Source organism: Asparagus officinalis, chromosome 5 (assembly GCF_001876935.1).
Source record: "Asparagus officinalis chromosome 5, Aspof.V1, whole genome shotgun sequence".
NCBI lineage: Eukaryota > Viridiplantae > Streptophyta > Magnoliopsida > Asparagales > Asparagaceae > Asparagus > Asparagus officinalis.
Window position 1 is genome coordinate 62480255 of NC_033798.1, and position 12537 is coordinate 62492791.

Consider the following 12537-nt stretch of genomic DNA (forward strand, 5'->3'; position numbering starts at 1 on the left):
GTATTCAAACTATTGCAATTTTTTCTCATCAATTCATCCAAAATAACATTTGAGTCTTGAGCCTTACTCAAATATTACCATTAGGAATATAAAGATAGCATTAAGGCTATTGTTATTTTGGATGTCATGAAGTGTAAATCACATTTGACATAATTGTATCTAGCAAGAGAGATGAATAAATGTCGCATATGAAATGCCTAAACATACCCCTATCAATCCTCTATAAGGCTCAGAAATCCCTGCTCTAAGGAGATATAAACTCAACTTTTTGCTTCCTTAGATTAGAAAGAATCTTCTTGATCACCACTGGATGTGGCCATTCTATAGCAAAAAGATGGAATAACATAATATCCATCTTTTGTTGGCAAATGAAATATGTATAATGCTAAAGTATCTTGAAAATTCAAAATATATTTACACATGCTCAGGTAGCAAAGGAGAAGACATTCAGGATAAATTGCCAAATTGGAATCTTTTGTACACTCCTCTTAACAGTTTGGTATTTTTCTTAAGTTCCGGTGACGCTTTCGGCAATCTTTTGTGAGCCAAATGTGCAATTAGACCCAAAACGCTGCCTTCAACAAAAACAAAAGCCGTGAAACATCATGTGATGCTATTAGTGCTATCTTATATTCATGTGGAAAAAATCATAAGGTTATTTGGCACATTGGTACAAGGATAATAACTATGTCCAAACTTATGCAAGAATGTTGAATCCACTACAAGTAAATTTTGGGGCAAAAAGGGGAGAGCATGACACCACCTCTAAATATAGTGAAGAGAAAGAGTTGGTGGCTAAAATTGCTAGGAAGAAAGAGGTTTCACAATTTATTTTTTCAACAGGGTGAAGTTGTCGTATAATGCACATTTGGCTCAAAAAATAAAAATAAAAATAAAACATCATTGGAGCTAAAAAAAATATCAAACTAGTAAGAGGGGTTTATAAAAGATACCAATCTAGTAATTTAGCCCATCCATATATATCAAACAAAGAACAGAGAAAAAGAAATAACATTTCTTATTTCTAAATTACTAGACTGGTATTTTATTTCGATCCCTTTTACCAATAGGGTATTTTAAAACGTTCCGGCTACATTAAGGTATTTTATTTCAACACCTTACCAATAAGACATTTTTTCTTGTCGGCGGCAAGAATTCCGACATGAAATGTTATTTTTGGTTAGGAAAATTTCTTCTATCATATGACCTCATAAAATTATTGAATCTACACCTAACTTATCATAATGTGGCAAACGATAGGGGATTTATGTGAAATTGACCCTTTAAAAAGCTACTTCTTTCCTATCTACACCCTCGCTAGGGTTTTGGGAAGTTTGGGAGTTTGAGGTGGAGTCCTTGAACTGTAAATTCAGAAGGAAAAAGAGATAGGGAAGTTAGGGAGGAAAGGGTGAGAATGGCAAGAGCAATTGATGGTAAGGGGAAAGGAGAGATGGGGAAGTTAGGGAGGAATGGATGAGAAAAGCAAGAGCAATTGATGGTAAATGGAAAGGAAGGAGGAGATGAGGAATGAACGACAGAGTGTGGATAGGGAAAAAGAAGATTTTTAAAAGGTCAATCTCGCATAAGACCCCCTATATTTCACAAAATAAGTGTAGACTCACTAACTTTGAGATGTCGAGTTCCCAATAAAAAATTATAATGCTTACTAGAATTCTCGCTGCCGAGGAGAAAAAAGGTCTTATTGGTGGAGAGAATAGAAATAAAATACCTTAATGTAGCCAGAGCGTTTCAAAATACTCTATTGTTAAAAGAGGTCGAATTAAAATATCAATCTATTTATTTGTCTCATTTCTTATCATTGTGTTTGNACTTAACTCCGTTTGTGGTTTTTTTTAAGGAAGATAATGGAGGGCAGGGAAGTGAAATTTTCATAGAAAAGTTGTGGTTCTTTTCCCATCCAATTTGGGGTGCAGACAAGGGTAGTGAAAGTAAACTTAAAAGATCTACTAATTGACTCTCTATCACTATGGATCAACGGCTCAGATTTGATTATGAAACCATTTCCCCCCTTCCCTTACCTTAGTTAGAACTTCCAAACATCATGAACTAAGTTCCCCTCTATTCCCCCTTACTAAGCTCCCAAGATATTATATTTGCCCTCCCCTTCCCTATCTTTCCTATCGTTCCCCCAGTCAAACTCCCAAACACAGTGTATAAGTAACAGATCTGCAGTGGTTAGGAATTTTATGCAAGCTGAGCAAATAGATACTTTTGGTAAATTATTATATGCATAATAAGACTTTCGATATATTCAAGATGAATTCCCAAAGACTATGTGAGGTCGATATTAAGATAACGTCATTAAATCATAAAAATTCCTCTGAAGATAATCAAATCAGCACAAAATAATATTTTAAAATTGCAAATTTGGACTGTGTTCGTTACATACTCACTTGAAAAGCCAGGGTCCCTTCGCCTTGGTTCTGGAGCTCCTTCAGCACCGCCACCATGTCCCTTTTTCACCAGCCGCTGAACCTTGGACTCGATCACGCGAAACACTGAATCTCCGCCGTTGGTGTTGGCCCTCTTCAGGCATTGGACGGCCTGGATTGCTTCGATGCTTGACCGGTACCGTCCCCTTTGGGTTGGCTTTTCGGTTCTTGCGCTCGGTCTCTTTGAGATTATTTGGTTTGGGCTTTTGCGGGTCGGGACATGACAATCCAACACCCGGATGCGGGTCTAGCGCTGGGAGGGCCGGAGGGGGCTCCGGTAGGCCGGGAGCAGAGAGGCCGGGAGGCCGGCAGGACGCGACGATGGTGAGCCATGTACTGCTTCGCCTTGCTTCCTCTCAGCTTTCTTATTTGGTCGCTATTTAAAAGATTGCGACAAATTTCAAAAAACCGAACGACTTTTGGGATTTAATTTGCCAAAAACGACCCATTTCAATCTTATTTATAAAAACCGACCCAGTTGCGTTGAAACTGGCGTCAGGTTTTTAAAAAAAAAATTCCCAGAACTTCACGGGAGTTTCAACTCCCCGCTGAAGTTTTGTTATGAGAAAAACTGCCACGGGCAGTTCAACTCCGTGAAGTCCCAAAAAAAATTACAAAAACCGACCTGTTTTTCAGCCCCTGCGCTGAAAACAGTGTCGGTTTTTGTAAATTATTTCAAACACCGTCGTTTTTTGCCGAATTAAAAACCCAAAGCGGTCGTTTGAAAATCTTCGTTCCTATTTAGATTTAGTATTAGTCCCTAAAATCTCAGCAATACATTTCCGTCCCTCAACTCTATGAAATTGCTCATTAGTCCCTTAAAATCTCATCTATGTGAAGATATTAGTCAGCTGAAATCTATCTCCCCTTCCAAACCTACTTTTCATTTTGAGAGTTTAGGGCAGGGGGGCGCGGCACAATTGCTGTGCTGCAAACAGTGCTGAGCGATTATAGTTTTATATTTTAACATCCTCATTCACACCTATTCGAATTTTTTTCGTGTGGGATCGTACAATCTATATAAGCATCTCACTACCATCTGGGCCAAACTGAAACTTGACCCTGCTGCCCTATGGTCTTGCTATGGCGACCCCCAACACCAACTCTTTTCAAATTATAGGAGTTTCTAATTTTCATTCATTCTCAATTGATATATACTCATCCAAAATGAGATTGATAATTGGGAGAGAATAATAGTGTATATTAATCTTAGAATATGATACAAACATATAGACAATATAGGGGCCTGAGCGGGCCAATATTGGGCATGTACATACAAAGATATATATATCCACTATCTTAACACTCCAAAAACTTAAGGTGGGTCAAACACCGAAAGTTTGGACAAGAAATAAAGCACCCGAGTAGTAGTTTGTGCCTTAGTAAAGACGTCTCCGAGTTTATCTTTGGATGGTATCTGAGGAAGAGATACTATGAGCACTATAATCTTGTCGAACAATATGAGTCTAATTCAATATGTTTAGTGCACTTATGAAACACTGGATTACAAGCAATCTGAATAGCACTCTTGTTGTCACAAAATAGAGGAACAAGGGAAGCAACAGAGACGCTGAGATCCTAAAGAAGATGGCGTAGCCAATGAATCTCAAGAGTAGTGTCAGTCATAGCATGATAATTTGGCCCAGTGCTAGATCGTGAAACCATGTTTTAGCATTTGTTCCATCAAGATATAAGAGAAGAACCAAGTAAATGTAATACCCAATGGTGGATCATCTAGTATCATGATCATAAGTGCGGCCAACATCAGTGTACGCCCATAATGTGAGAGGTGAATCAGATGAAAATAATAAGTGGTGAGTGATAGCACCATGAAGGTAGAGAAGAAGTCTGATCAAGGCTGCATAGGTCATCGGTGTAGCGATATACTGACTAAGAGTGTGAACAACATAAGATATATATACGGACAAGTAGCAGACAAATAAATCAAGACACCCATAAGTTTCAAATATTGAGTGGGGTTCGATAGAGGATCATCATCTAACTAATGAAGCTTTAAATAAAGCTCCATGGTGGTAGTAACAGGAGGAGATATCACAAGTGAGGCATTTGTGCGAGTGGCTCACTTAATGATATTTTAAATATACTTCTGCCGTGACAGAAGATGGCCATAGGGAGAGCATGTGTTCTAAATCTTTAGAAAGTAGCGTAAATGCCTGAGATCCTTCATCTCAAACTGACTCTGAAAATGTTACTTAAGATTCTAAATAATAGATATATCGTCCTAATAATTATCATATCATCAACATATAAGAGGAGAATGGTCTGACCTTGGGAAGAAGTACGGTAAAACATTACATAAGTTGCTGAGCTTTTCATAAATTCAATAGAGAGAATTTATTTTTGGAAACACTCAAACCAATCTCAAGGGGCTTGTTTGAGGCTATAGAGAGCACATTGAAGGTAGCATACATGAGAGGGAGGAGCATCAACTCTGGGTGGTGGTTGCATGTAAATGGTCTTTGTAAGTTTAACATTGAGGAAGATATTCTTCACATCCATCTAATGTAAATCACAGTGACAACTAGCTACAATAGCATTAAGTGTTCGAATAGATGTGACTTTGGCTACTAGAGCAAAAGTCTCATCATAATCAATAACATACTCCTGTGAAATTCCACGGGCAACAACAAGGCACCTTTGTGATGCTTAACAAAACCATTTGATTTTGTTTTGACTTTGAATATCCAATTGCAACTAATCATTTTGGTGTCATATGGCAGACATCCCATGTATTAGTACGCTGAAGGGCATGTAGTTCTTCCTATATAGCTTGCTGTTATTCGGGATACTTCACTGTCTTAGAATAAGATCATGATTCTTATAAAGAATGTATAGCAGCATGAAAGGATACAAAATGACTAGAATAAAAATTGGTTAAACAAGAGCATCTCGGAGGTGGATAACAATTTTGAGTAGGATTGCGTAGTGGTGGGGATGGTGACGGTGGTGGTAGTGGGTTGAATGGGGGAAGGGGGGTGGTGATGGTGATGTAGGGGACCAGGGTGGTGTTGGTAGTGTAATAATCGACAAACCGAGAGCCAGAATAGTCATGTCAGCAGTATCAGTTGAATTCACTTCATGAGGACGTGAAGTTGACTTTGAAGATGAGGATAGAAAAAGAGTGCATGCTGGTGTCGACAATGTCAGATAGAGAAAGGACAAATCCAACTCATTATTTGATGACTAGTAGTACAAGTTTTCAATGAAGGTGACATGATGGGAGACTTGAATTCTTCTACTATTGGGATCATAACATCTATACCCTTTGTGACATGGACTACATCCTAACATGGCGCATTGATTTGAGAGCGAGGTGACAACTTATCCCCTTCATTTTATGAGAGAAGGACAAAACAGACACAACTAAAACTTGAATCATGGAATAATTAAACTGAGTTTTGTGTAGTCGAGAGTATGGATATATATCTATAAATAAGAATGACGGGATAATATTAATTGCCAAGACAACGGTTAGAAGGGCTTTAGACAAAGAAGATCGAGAAACATGTGCAGTGAGTATGAGAGCACGTGTTGTTTCAAGAATATGATGGTGTTTATGCTCAGCAACATCATTTTGTTCTGATGTGTGAGTACAAGTCCATTGAGCAATAGTCCTATGTGACTTGAAGAGGTTTTTCATAGATGAGGAAACATACTCACCTACATTATCAGATTGAAAAACTTTAATTCTCTTGTTAAACTGAGTATAAATCATATTGTTTTTGTGTGTGTGTGTGTGTGTGTGTGTGTGTGTGTGTGTGTGTGTAGACCCAAGTGTATCTAGCAACATTACCAATAAATCTTACAAAATGTTTATAACCAAATATGGATGCATGTGGCGCAGGACCCCAAATATCAGAATGTACATAATCAAAGGGTTCAACAGAAATATTGTTCTGAGTCACAAAAGTTAAAGCAGTCTGTTTTACAATATGACAACCAATACAGTTATTTTGTGCATGAAAAGAAAATGATCCTAAGACTCTTGACTCAACTAAATTTTTCAGATGAGGTACTCAAAGAAGTCCTAACCGACGATGTCGAAGAGCAGAGGTAGAGTCATTGGATCTAATAATTGAGAGAGGAGTGTGAAGCTGGTACAACTAATATAATCCATCCACTCTATGACCTATCCCAATCCGCTAGCCATTGCAGGGATCTTGCACAACATAAGATTTTGAATCATATGAGACAATACATCTTATAGATTTGAGATTCATAGCTAGGTTAGAAACACATAGAACAGATGGTAAAATACGAGAAGAATATACAATTGTAATAATTCTAAGTTTTAAGATAAATATATATAAGGAAAAGTATATGGGATTTTATGTAAAATTAGTTAGAGGGTTCTAATAGAAAAAAGGGACCTCTATAAATACCCAAACACTACTTCTTTTCCCCTTCTTCCTCCCATATCTGTTTCCACCGCTCTCAAAAAAGAATCAGAGAGGGAGGGGGGGATCATCCTATACGGATCAACATAATTTTTTTGGGATCAAAATATTAATCAAGGTATTATCCTTTCCTTTTCTTTAATGACCAGTTCATATTATGAAGGACTTTGACTTTATTCATGGAGCCACCGGTCATACTCCTAGTTAACTACAATAGTACCTAGATCAAGATCACTTTATCTGATCTAGACCTATAGCAGGTCCAGGTCTTTGCTTTTTATATAAAAAAAACGATGAGAATGCACAACCAGTTTCTCAATAAACTATGTAGGCTTGATTGAATGACAATTATGATCCCGTATGTATGTTAGTCAGTTAGTAGGTTATGAGGGTATAATATGCAGTAGTATTAATGATTGTTTTTTTATCTTTAGGGATTCTTAGCTATTTAACAGAAGCGTCACGAGTGTTGAACTTGGATTGTTGGTTGGTTTAAGGTAAGTGGTGAATTTGTACATTATTCGCTGCGTATTTTTCATATAAAATTATATTAACTATGTGTAAGTTTGTTCTAATGGAATATATCCTTTTGTATGGTTGTTCGCATACTAATTGTTGATTGGATTAATACACGTGGTTATTTGGTATTAGCCTATACTTTTTTTGTCAATTGTTATATCTTTTCATATAGTAGTAGGTTGAGATGCATATGTGGTTGATTGATTTCACTATCGGTTGGCCTTTGGCATTTTTTTATAACGTATTTAGTTTTACAGACTTCGTTTAAAATTTTCTTAAAGCATATGCATCTCAGGTCAATATACCGGTATATGTCGGATATAAGTAAGTTATTAAAACAGTGCTCAATGTGCCTCTATGAGGTTTCTATTTTAATGCTAAGAGCCCAAGTTTGGGTCTCACCGCCCCTACCACGGGCTTTATAATAGTGGTGTTTGCCATGTCAAACAGAGTATCGAAGTGTTGACCGCAGCGAGACGTGATCTGCTTACTTCCATTGTATGTATATATTTTAAAAGTGCTGCATTATAGATTTTACTATTTTAGTATTTCACTTATCAAGTCAATTTATTTTAGTTTTGCAAAACCAGTGTCTAATATATGAATTTATCCACTTATTGAGTTGTGAACTCATTATGTTGTTTTTATTCTTTTCAGAGACTCGGGATTAGGTGGAATTGAGGATTTGCCAAATTCTTAGAACGGAGCAAGGAATATAATTTGAGATTGTTATTGTCTTCTAGACGAAGGTTAAATAAAGTCTTTAATGTTTAGTTGATGAATTAAGAGTTTTGTAATAATGAGATTCTTTCTTTAGGTTGAGATTTATTTGGAGTTGAGGAATATTTATTTTTATCAAGTTAATTGGATTAGTGTTGACTTTTGGAATTATAGAGAATATTTGTTGTTGGTTTTAGTTAAATGAAGAGATTTGTTTTAGTGATCTTTTGATGAATGTATATTTTGGAGGACTTTTCACAGGTTTAGTTCGGCTCTAATATTCCTTTTAGGTTCGGAAATTAGGGTCGTGACAGAATGATATCAGAGCCTAGGCTGTAGGTCCTAATTAGAGTTAGAGGAAATAATAATGATGATGGAATATAATGATGGAATATGATAATTTATTTTTGAAGTGTGGTCGAGGACAATATGAACATTATCAGATCAAATTTTGGGTATAGGAGTATATAAGCTTAGAACCATGGATCACACAATCTCTTTAGTTTTGTTGTCTTAAAGGTAAAAGACTTAGTCTGGATAGTTTAAGTTATCACCAGTGTATGTATTTCATGAAAAATATTATTTGATTACTTATGTTTGTGATGAATATATTATGAATTGATTTAATAAAGATTAATACGATGAATATTTTGTACTAAACATATTTATTTTTGGTAATATTAGATTGAGATAGCTCGTGGCAAGAGAGGTTCTAGTGTTGCAGCAAGGCGCTCTTCTCCTAGACTTGATGCTAACGCAGAGGTTACGCTACCTTCGAATATACCCTAATCGAGTAGGCGTCCCCAGACTAGGGTTGGTGGAAATGATGATGCATATCGACAAAACATTAAGACCCCTAATGTTACAAATGAGGCTCCTGATGGGAATGTCAGGGGAAGATCAGGACCTAAAACTCGTGGGTGTATGGTTACCCGTATTGCTACGACTGCGAGAGGGACTATCGGAGCTCAGTGGGGTGTTGAAGGACTCGCCAGTTTTATTGAAATGCAGAGTGGTTTCATGGAGACGCAAATGGAGATCCTTGAAAAGCAGTCAGAGGCAACTGAGAAGCTGAGCGAAGCACTAAATACACAGAAGAAGATTAAACCTATTGGTAGTAACTTTGAAAATTTTAAGAAGATGTCTCCACCATCTTTTCAAGGAGGTTCTGATCCAACAGTGGCACAGGAATGGCTGAAGAAAATGGAGAAGTATTTCAGAGCCTTAGGATGTTCATAGGAGCAAAAAGTTATTTATGCTATATTTATGCTAGAGGGAGATGCAGAGATCTGGTGGGAAATTAAGGAGGCCAGTTTATCACTTGAGGGGGAGGATATTCCTTGGAACATATTTGTTAAATTATTTAGGGAGAAATATTTTCTCTTGTATGTTTGATCTCGCAAGAAGAGGGAGCTTATGGAATTGTAGCAAGATGACATAACAGTGGAAGAATATGAAGCTAAGTTTAATGGGTTATCTCGATATGCACCTGAGCTAGTCGCAGAAGAATTTGATAAGATAGAGATGTTTGAGAATGGACTAAGGTCAAAAATTCATCAGAAGGTTACAGTAGTCATGTCAAAGACTTTTGAGGAGGCAGTGGAGCGAGCAAAAAGGGCTGAAAAAAGTAAGTAAGGGAGAAAAGATTGCAGATGAACCAAACAAAAGCTTGGACCAGAAGAAGCGGATCAGGGATGAGAATAATCAAAAAGATAAGTTAGCTTTTAAGCCTTTTAAGAAGCCAGCATTTCGAGGGTCAGGAGCTCCAGTACAGAGATCGGGCCAGTTTGTGCAGAGAACAGGTCCTCTTATTCAGAGGCATGATGGACAATGTTATAGATGTGGTAATAATCACAAATGCTGTTACTATCCTTTATTTTGAGGCTGCTTTGAGTATGGCAGACATGGGCATATTGCGAAGGACTGTCCAATAAAGAAGGGACCTAAGACTGATGATCAGAAAGCGAAGCCTACACCTGGTGATGGTCAAAAATCTAAGGCACAAGGGAGAGTATTTGCTTTGACGAAGCAGGATGCTCTCGCATCTAACTCTGTTGTTGTAGGTGCACTCGTTATTTCCTCTCAGTTCGCACATGTGTTGTTTGATTCTAGTTCTTCTCATTCATTTATATCTCATAGCTTTGCTAGTAAGTTGGATAGAACTCTAGAATTTTTAGAATCTGAGCTATCCGTTTCCACCCCATCCGGTGATTGTATGATCACTGATCACATCTTTAAGGGATGTGAGGTCATAGTGGGAGATCAAACTTTGCTTGCGAGTCTTGTGTTACTTGATATTCATGATTTTGATGTCATTCTTGGTATGGATTGGATTTCTACTTATCATTCATCTCTAGGTCGTTTTTAGAAGCGAGTTTCATTCAGAATTCCTGGGGAGTCCGAGTTTTGTTTCGAGGGATCGGGTGTTAGTGTACCTCCATGTGTTATTTCAGCTATGCGGTCTTGTAGACTTCTAAGAAAAGGTTGTCAAGGTTATCTTGCTAGTGTAGTTTGTACCGAGAAGAAGGAAGTTCTTTTGGATGAAATCCCAATTGTTCGAGAATACCCTGAGGTTTTTCCGGAAGACTTGTCAGGACTACCACCTGATAGGGAGTGTAGACGGTAAAAAAATACCTCTGATGAGCCTACAGGAAATTCGCCCACAAGAAGTCGCCTGCCTAAACCGCATGGCCGTCAAATGTGCTCGGTTCCAGGTTCGCCTGAATAATCGACTCGCCTGCACGAGTTGAGATCAGTTGGAATAGCGGAAGTTCGCCTTTCACGCGACTCACCTGCCCGAGTCCAAAGACGAATCCGCCTGCAAACCTCAAGGCCACTAGTACAGCTGGGTATCCGCTACCCCACGTGCTGGGATGGGCCATCCCATCTCTCTCGACCCGAAGGGAGAGAACACGGTACCCCCAGACCGTCAAACGGCCGCTCACAGTACGAAGGCCTAGACAGGTGTCGAGTCAAACTGAGCATTCATAAATGCGATTCACCTCAGCTGTCTGAGTCAAGAGCTGGATCCGCCGGCACTCGGCAGGTTGGCTAGACCCACTCGAGTACTGTGCACCTACTTCGCCGCCTCTCCTGACCGAAAAGAAGAAAGCATCGTGCTCAAAGCACGCCGGGCGGTCACGCACAGTATGAGCGATCGGACAGACACCTCATCGATCTGCGAACTCATAAATGCGGTTCATTAATGCTGGTCAAGTCCACTCGGATAGCAGACGGCCGTTGCCTCATATACAAGGATGGGCCTTCCCATTCTAGGTGATAGGACATAAAGCATAATCCCTCGAATGACCATTCATAGTATCGAGGAGCAGCTAGACGTCTCTGAAGAAGATGTGGTCACATCCCATAATTCAAGGATGAGTCAAGCTGTCCTTCTTTCATTTAAAACCCCCTTCCAGCACATTGGAGGAGAGGTCAAAAAACTTAGAGAAAAGAGTTGAGACCAAGCTCTCTGCATAACCTTTGCATTGCAGCATCACTGTTTAGTTCCGAGCTCCGATCGCCGGCGAACTAAGCAGACCCGAACTCCCTCGAGTTGAGCTTCTACTGCGAACTGAAGTTCTCCAGCAACCTCGATCAAACGGTCCAAGGGAAGCAGACTCGACACGAGCATCGAGCGAAGCGTCCTATAGCCACCTAAAGTCCCCACACAAAACAAAGAGGGCATTCCCTCTGCTTCTGTCGTAACCATTTGATTATTAGTTTGTAATAAGCTTTCTTATTAATACAAACGAACACCCCTTATTTTCGGGAAATCAAATTTACACCATACAGAAGATGGCGACCACAGTGGGAGCAGCTGTTTCATCGAACGAAATGGTGGTGGCTCAATTTGATGAGGTTGCTGTCGGGACGACCGTGGAGTCCCTAGAAATTGAGTTCGACCAGGCCAAGTACGAAGAGTACTTGTCCTCCTCATCCTCTGGCGGCGATGCGTCCCACAGACGCCACAAAGTCGTGCGCCGAGGCCGACCTCAGACGGTCAAAGCCTCTGCACCTACGGGTTCCCCCCGAGCCTCATTGGAGGAACCCACTCCCCCGCAATCGATCAAGGCCAAACCAGAGATCGAACGCAAGAGGCAAGGGTCTGCCAAATGGATCGCCAAGCGGCCCACGCAGACACCTGCCTCGGAGGAAACGCCGGTTCACTCCGGCACAAACCGTACTACTACAGCCCGCAGTGACGCTCTCCTTGCTGGGAGAGCTAGCCAGCAACAGCGGCAAACGCTCGTCAGACAGGAGGTCCAAACCTCCGTTTCTCACAACGACCTGAACCATCATACAGGCCCGAGAAACGCTAGACGAGAAGGCAAACTGCCCGACATCGGAAGGCCCTCCAAATCAGGAGCGCCGACCGAAGACGACAGAGCCATCCGCTCAGGAGGACTTCGCTTCTCAGGTCATAT

At 39.7% G+C, this 12537-nt stretch overlaps 2 protein-coding genes across 2 annotated transcripts in view; one reads left to right on the forward strand and one right to left on the reverse strand.

Annotated features, from left to right (window-relative positions):
• Positions 1-2618, reverse strand: part of LOC109843578 (pentatricopeptide repeat-containing protein At2g35130-like) — a 7310-nt gene extending 4692 nt beyond the window's left edge. Inside the window, exon 1 of the mRNA XM_020412520.1 lies at positions 2411-2618. The gene's annotated coding sequence lies outside the window, so the exon portion shown is untranslated. The remainder of the gene's footprint in view (positions 1-2410) is intronic.
• LOC109841921 lies at positions 9035-10478 on the forward strand. The gene is made up of 4 exons (XM_020410845.1): positions 9035-9341; positions 9555-9737; positions 9856-9928; positions 10013-10478. Exons 1-4 carry the CDS (start codon positions 9035-9037, stop codon positions 10476-10478), a joined length of 1029 nt encoding a protein of 342 aa, XP_020266434.1.

Bases quoted from the DNA above. Each gene is read 5' to 3' on its own strand.
- LOC109841921 (XM_020410845.1), top strand. From the start codon at position 9,035: ATGGTTACCCGTATTGCTACGACTGCGAGAGGGACTATCGGAGCTCAG. The intron at 9,342-9,554 runs GTTCATAGGAGC...ATGACATAACAG, and splicing joins GTATTTCAGAGCCTTAGGAT to TGGAAGAATATGAAGCTAAG. The intron at 9,738-9,855 runs GTAAGTAAGGGA...TTAAGAAGCCAG, and splicing joins AGCAAAAAGGGCTGAAAAAA to CATTTCGAGGGTCAGGAGCT.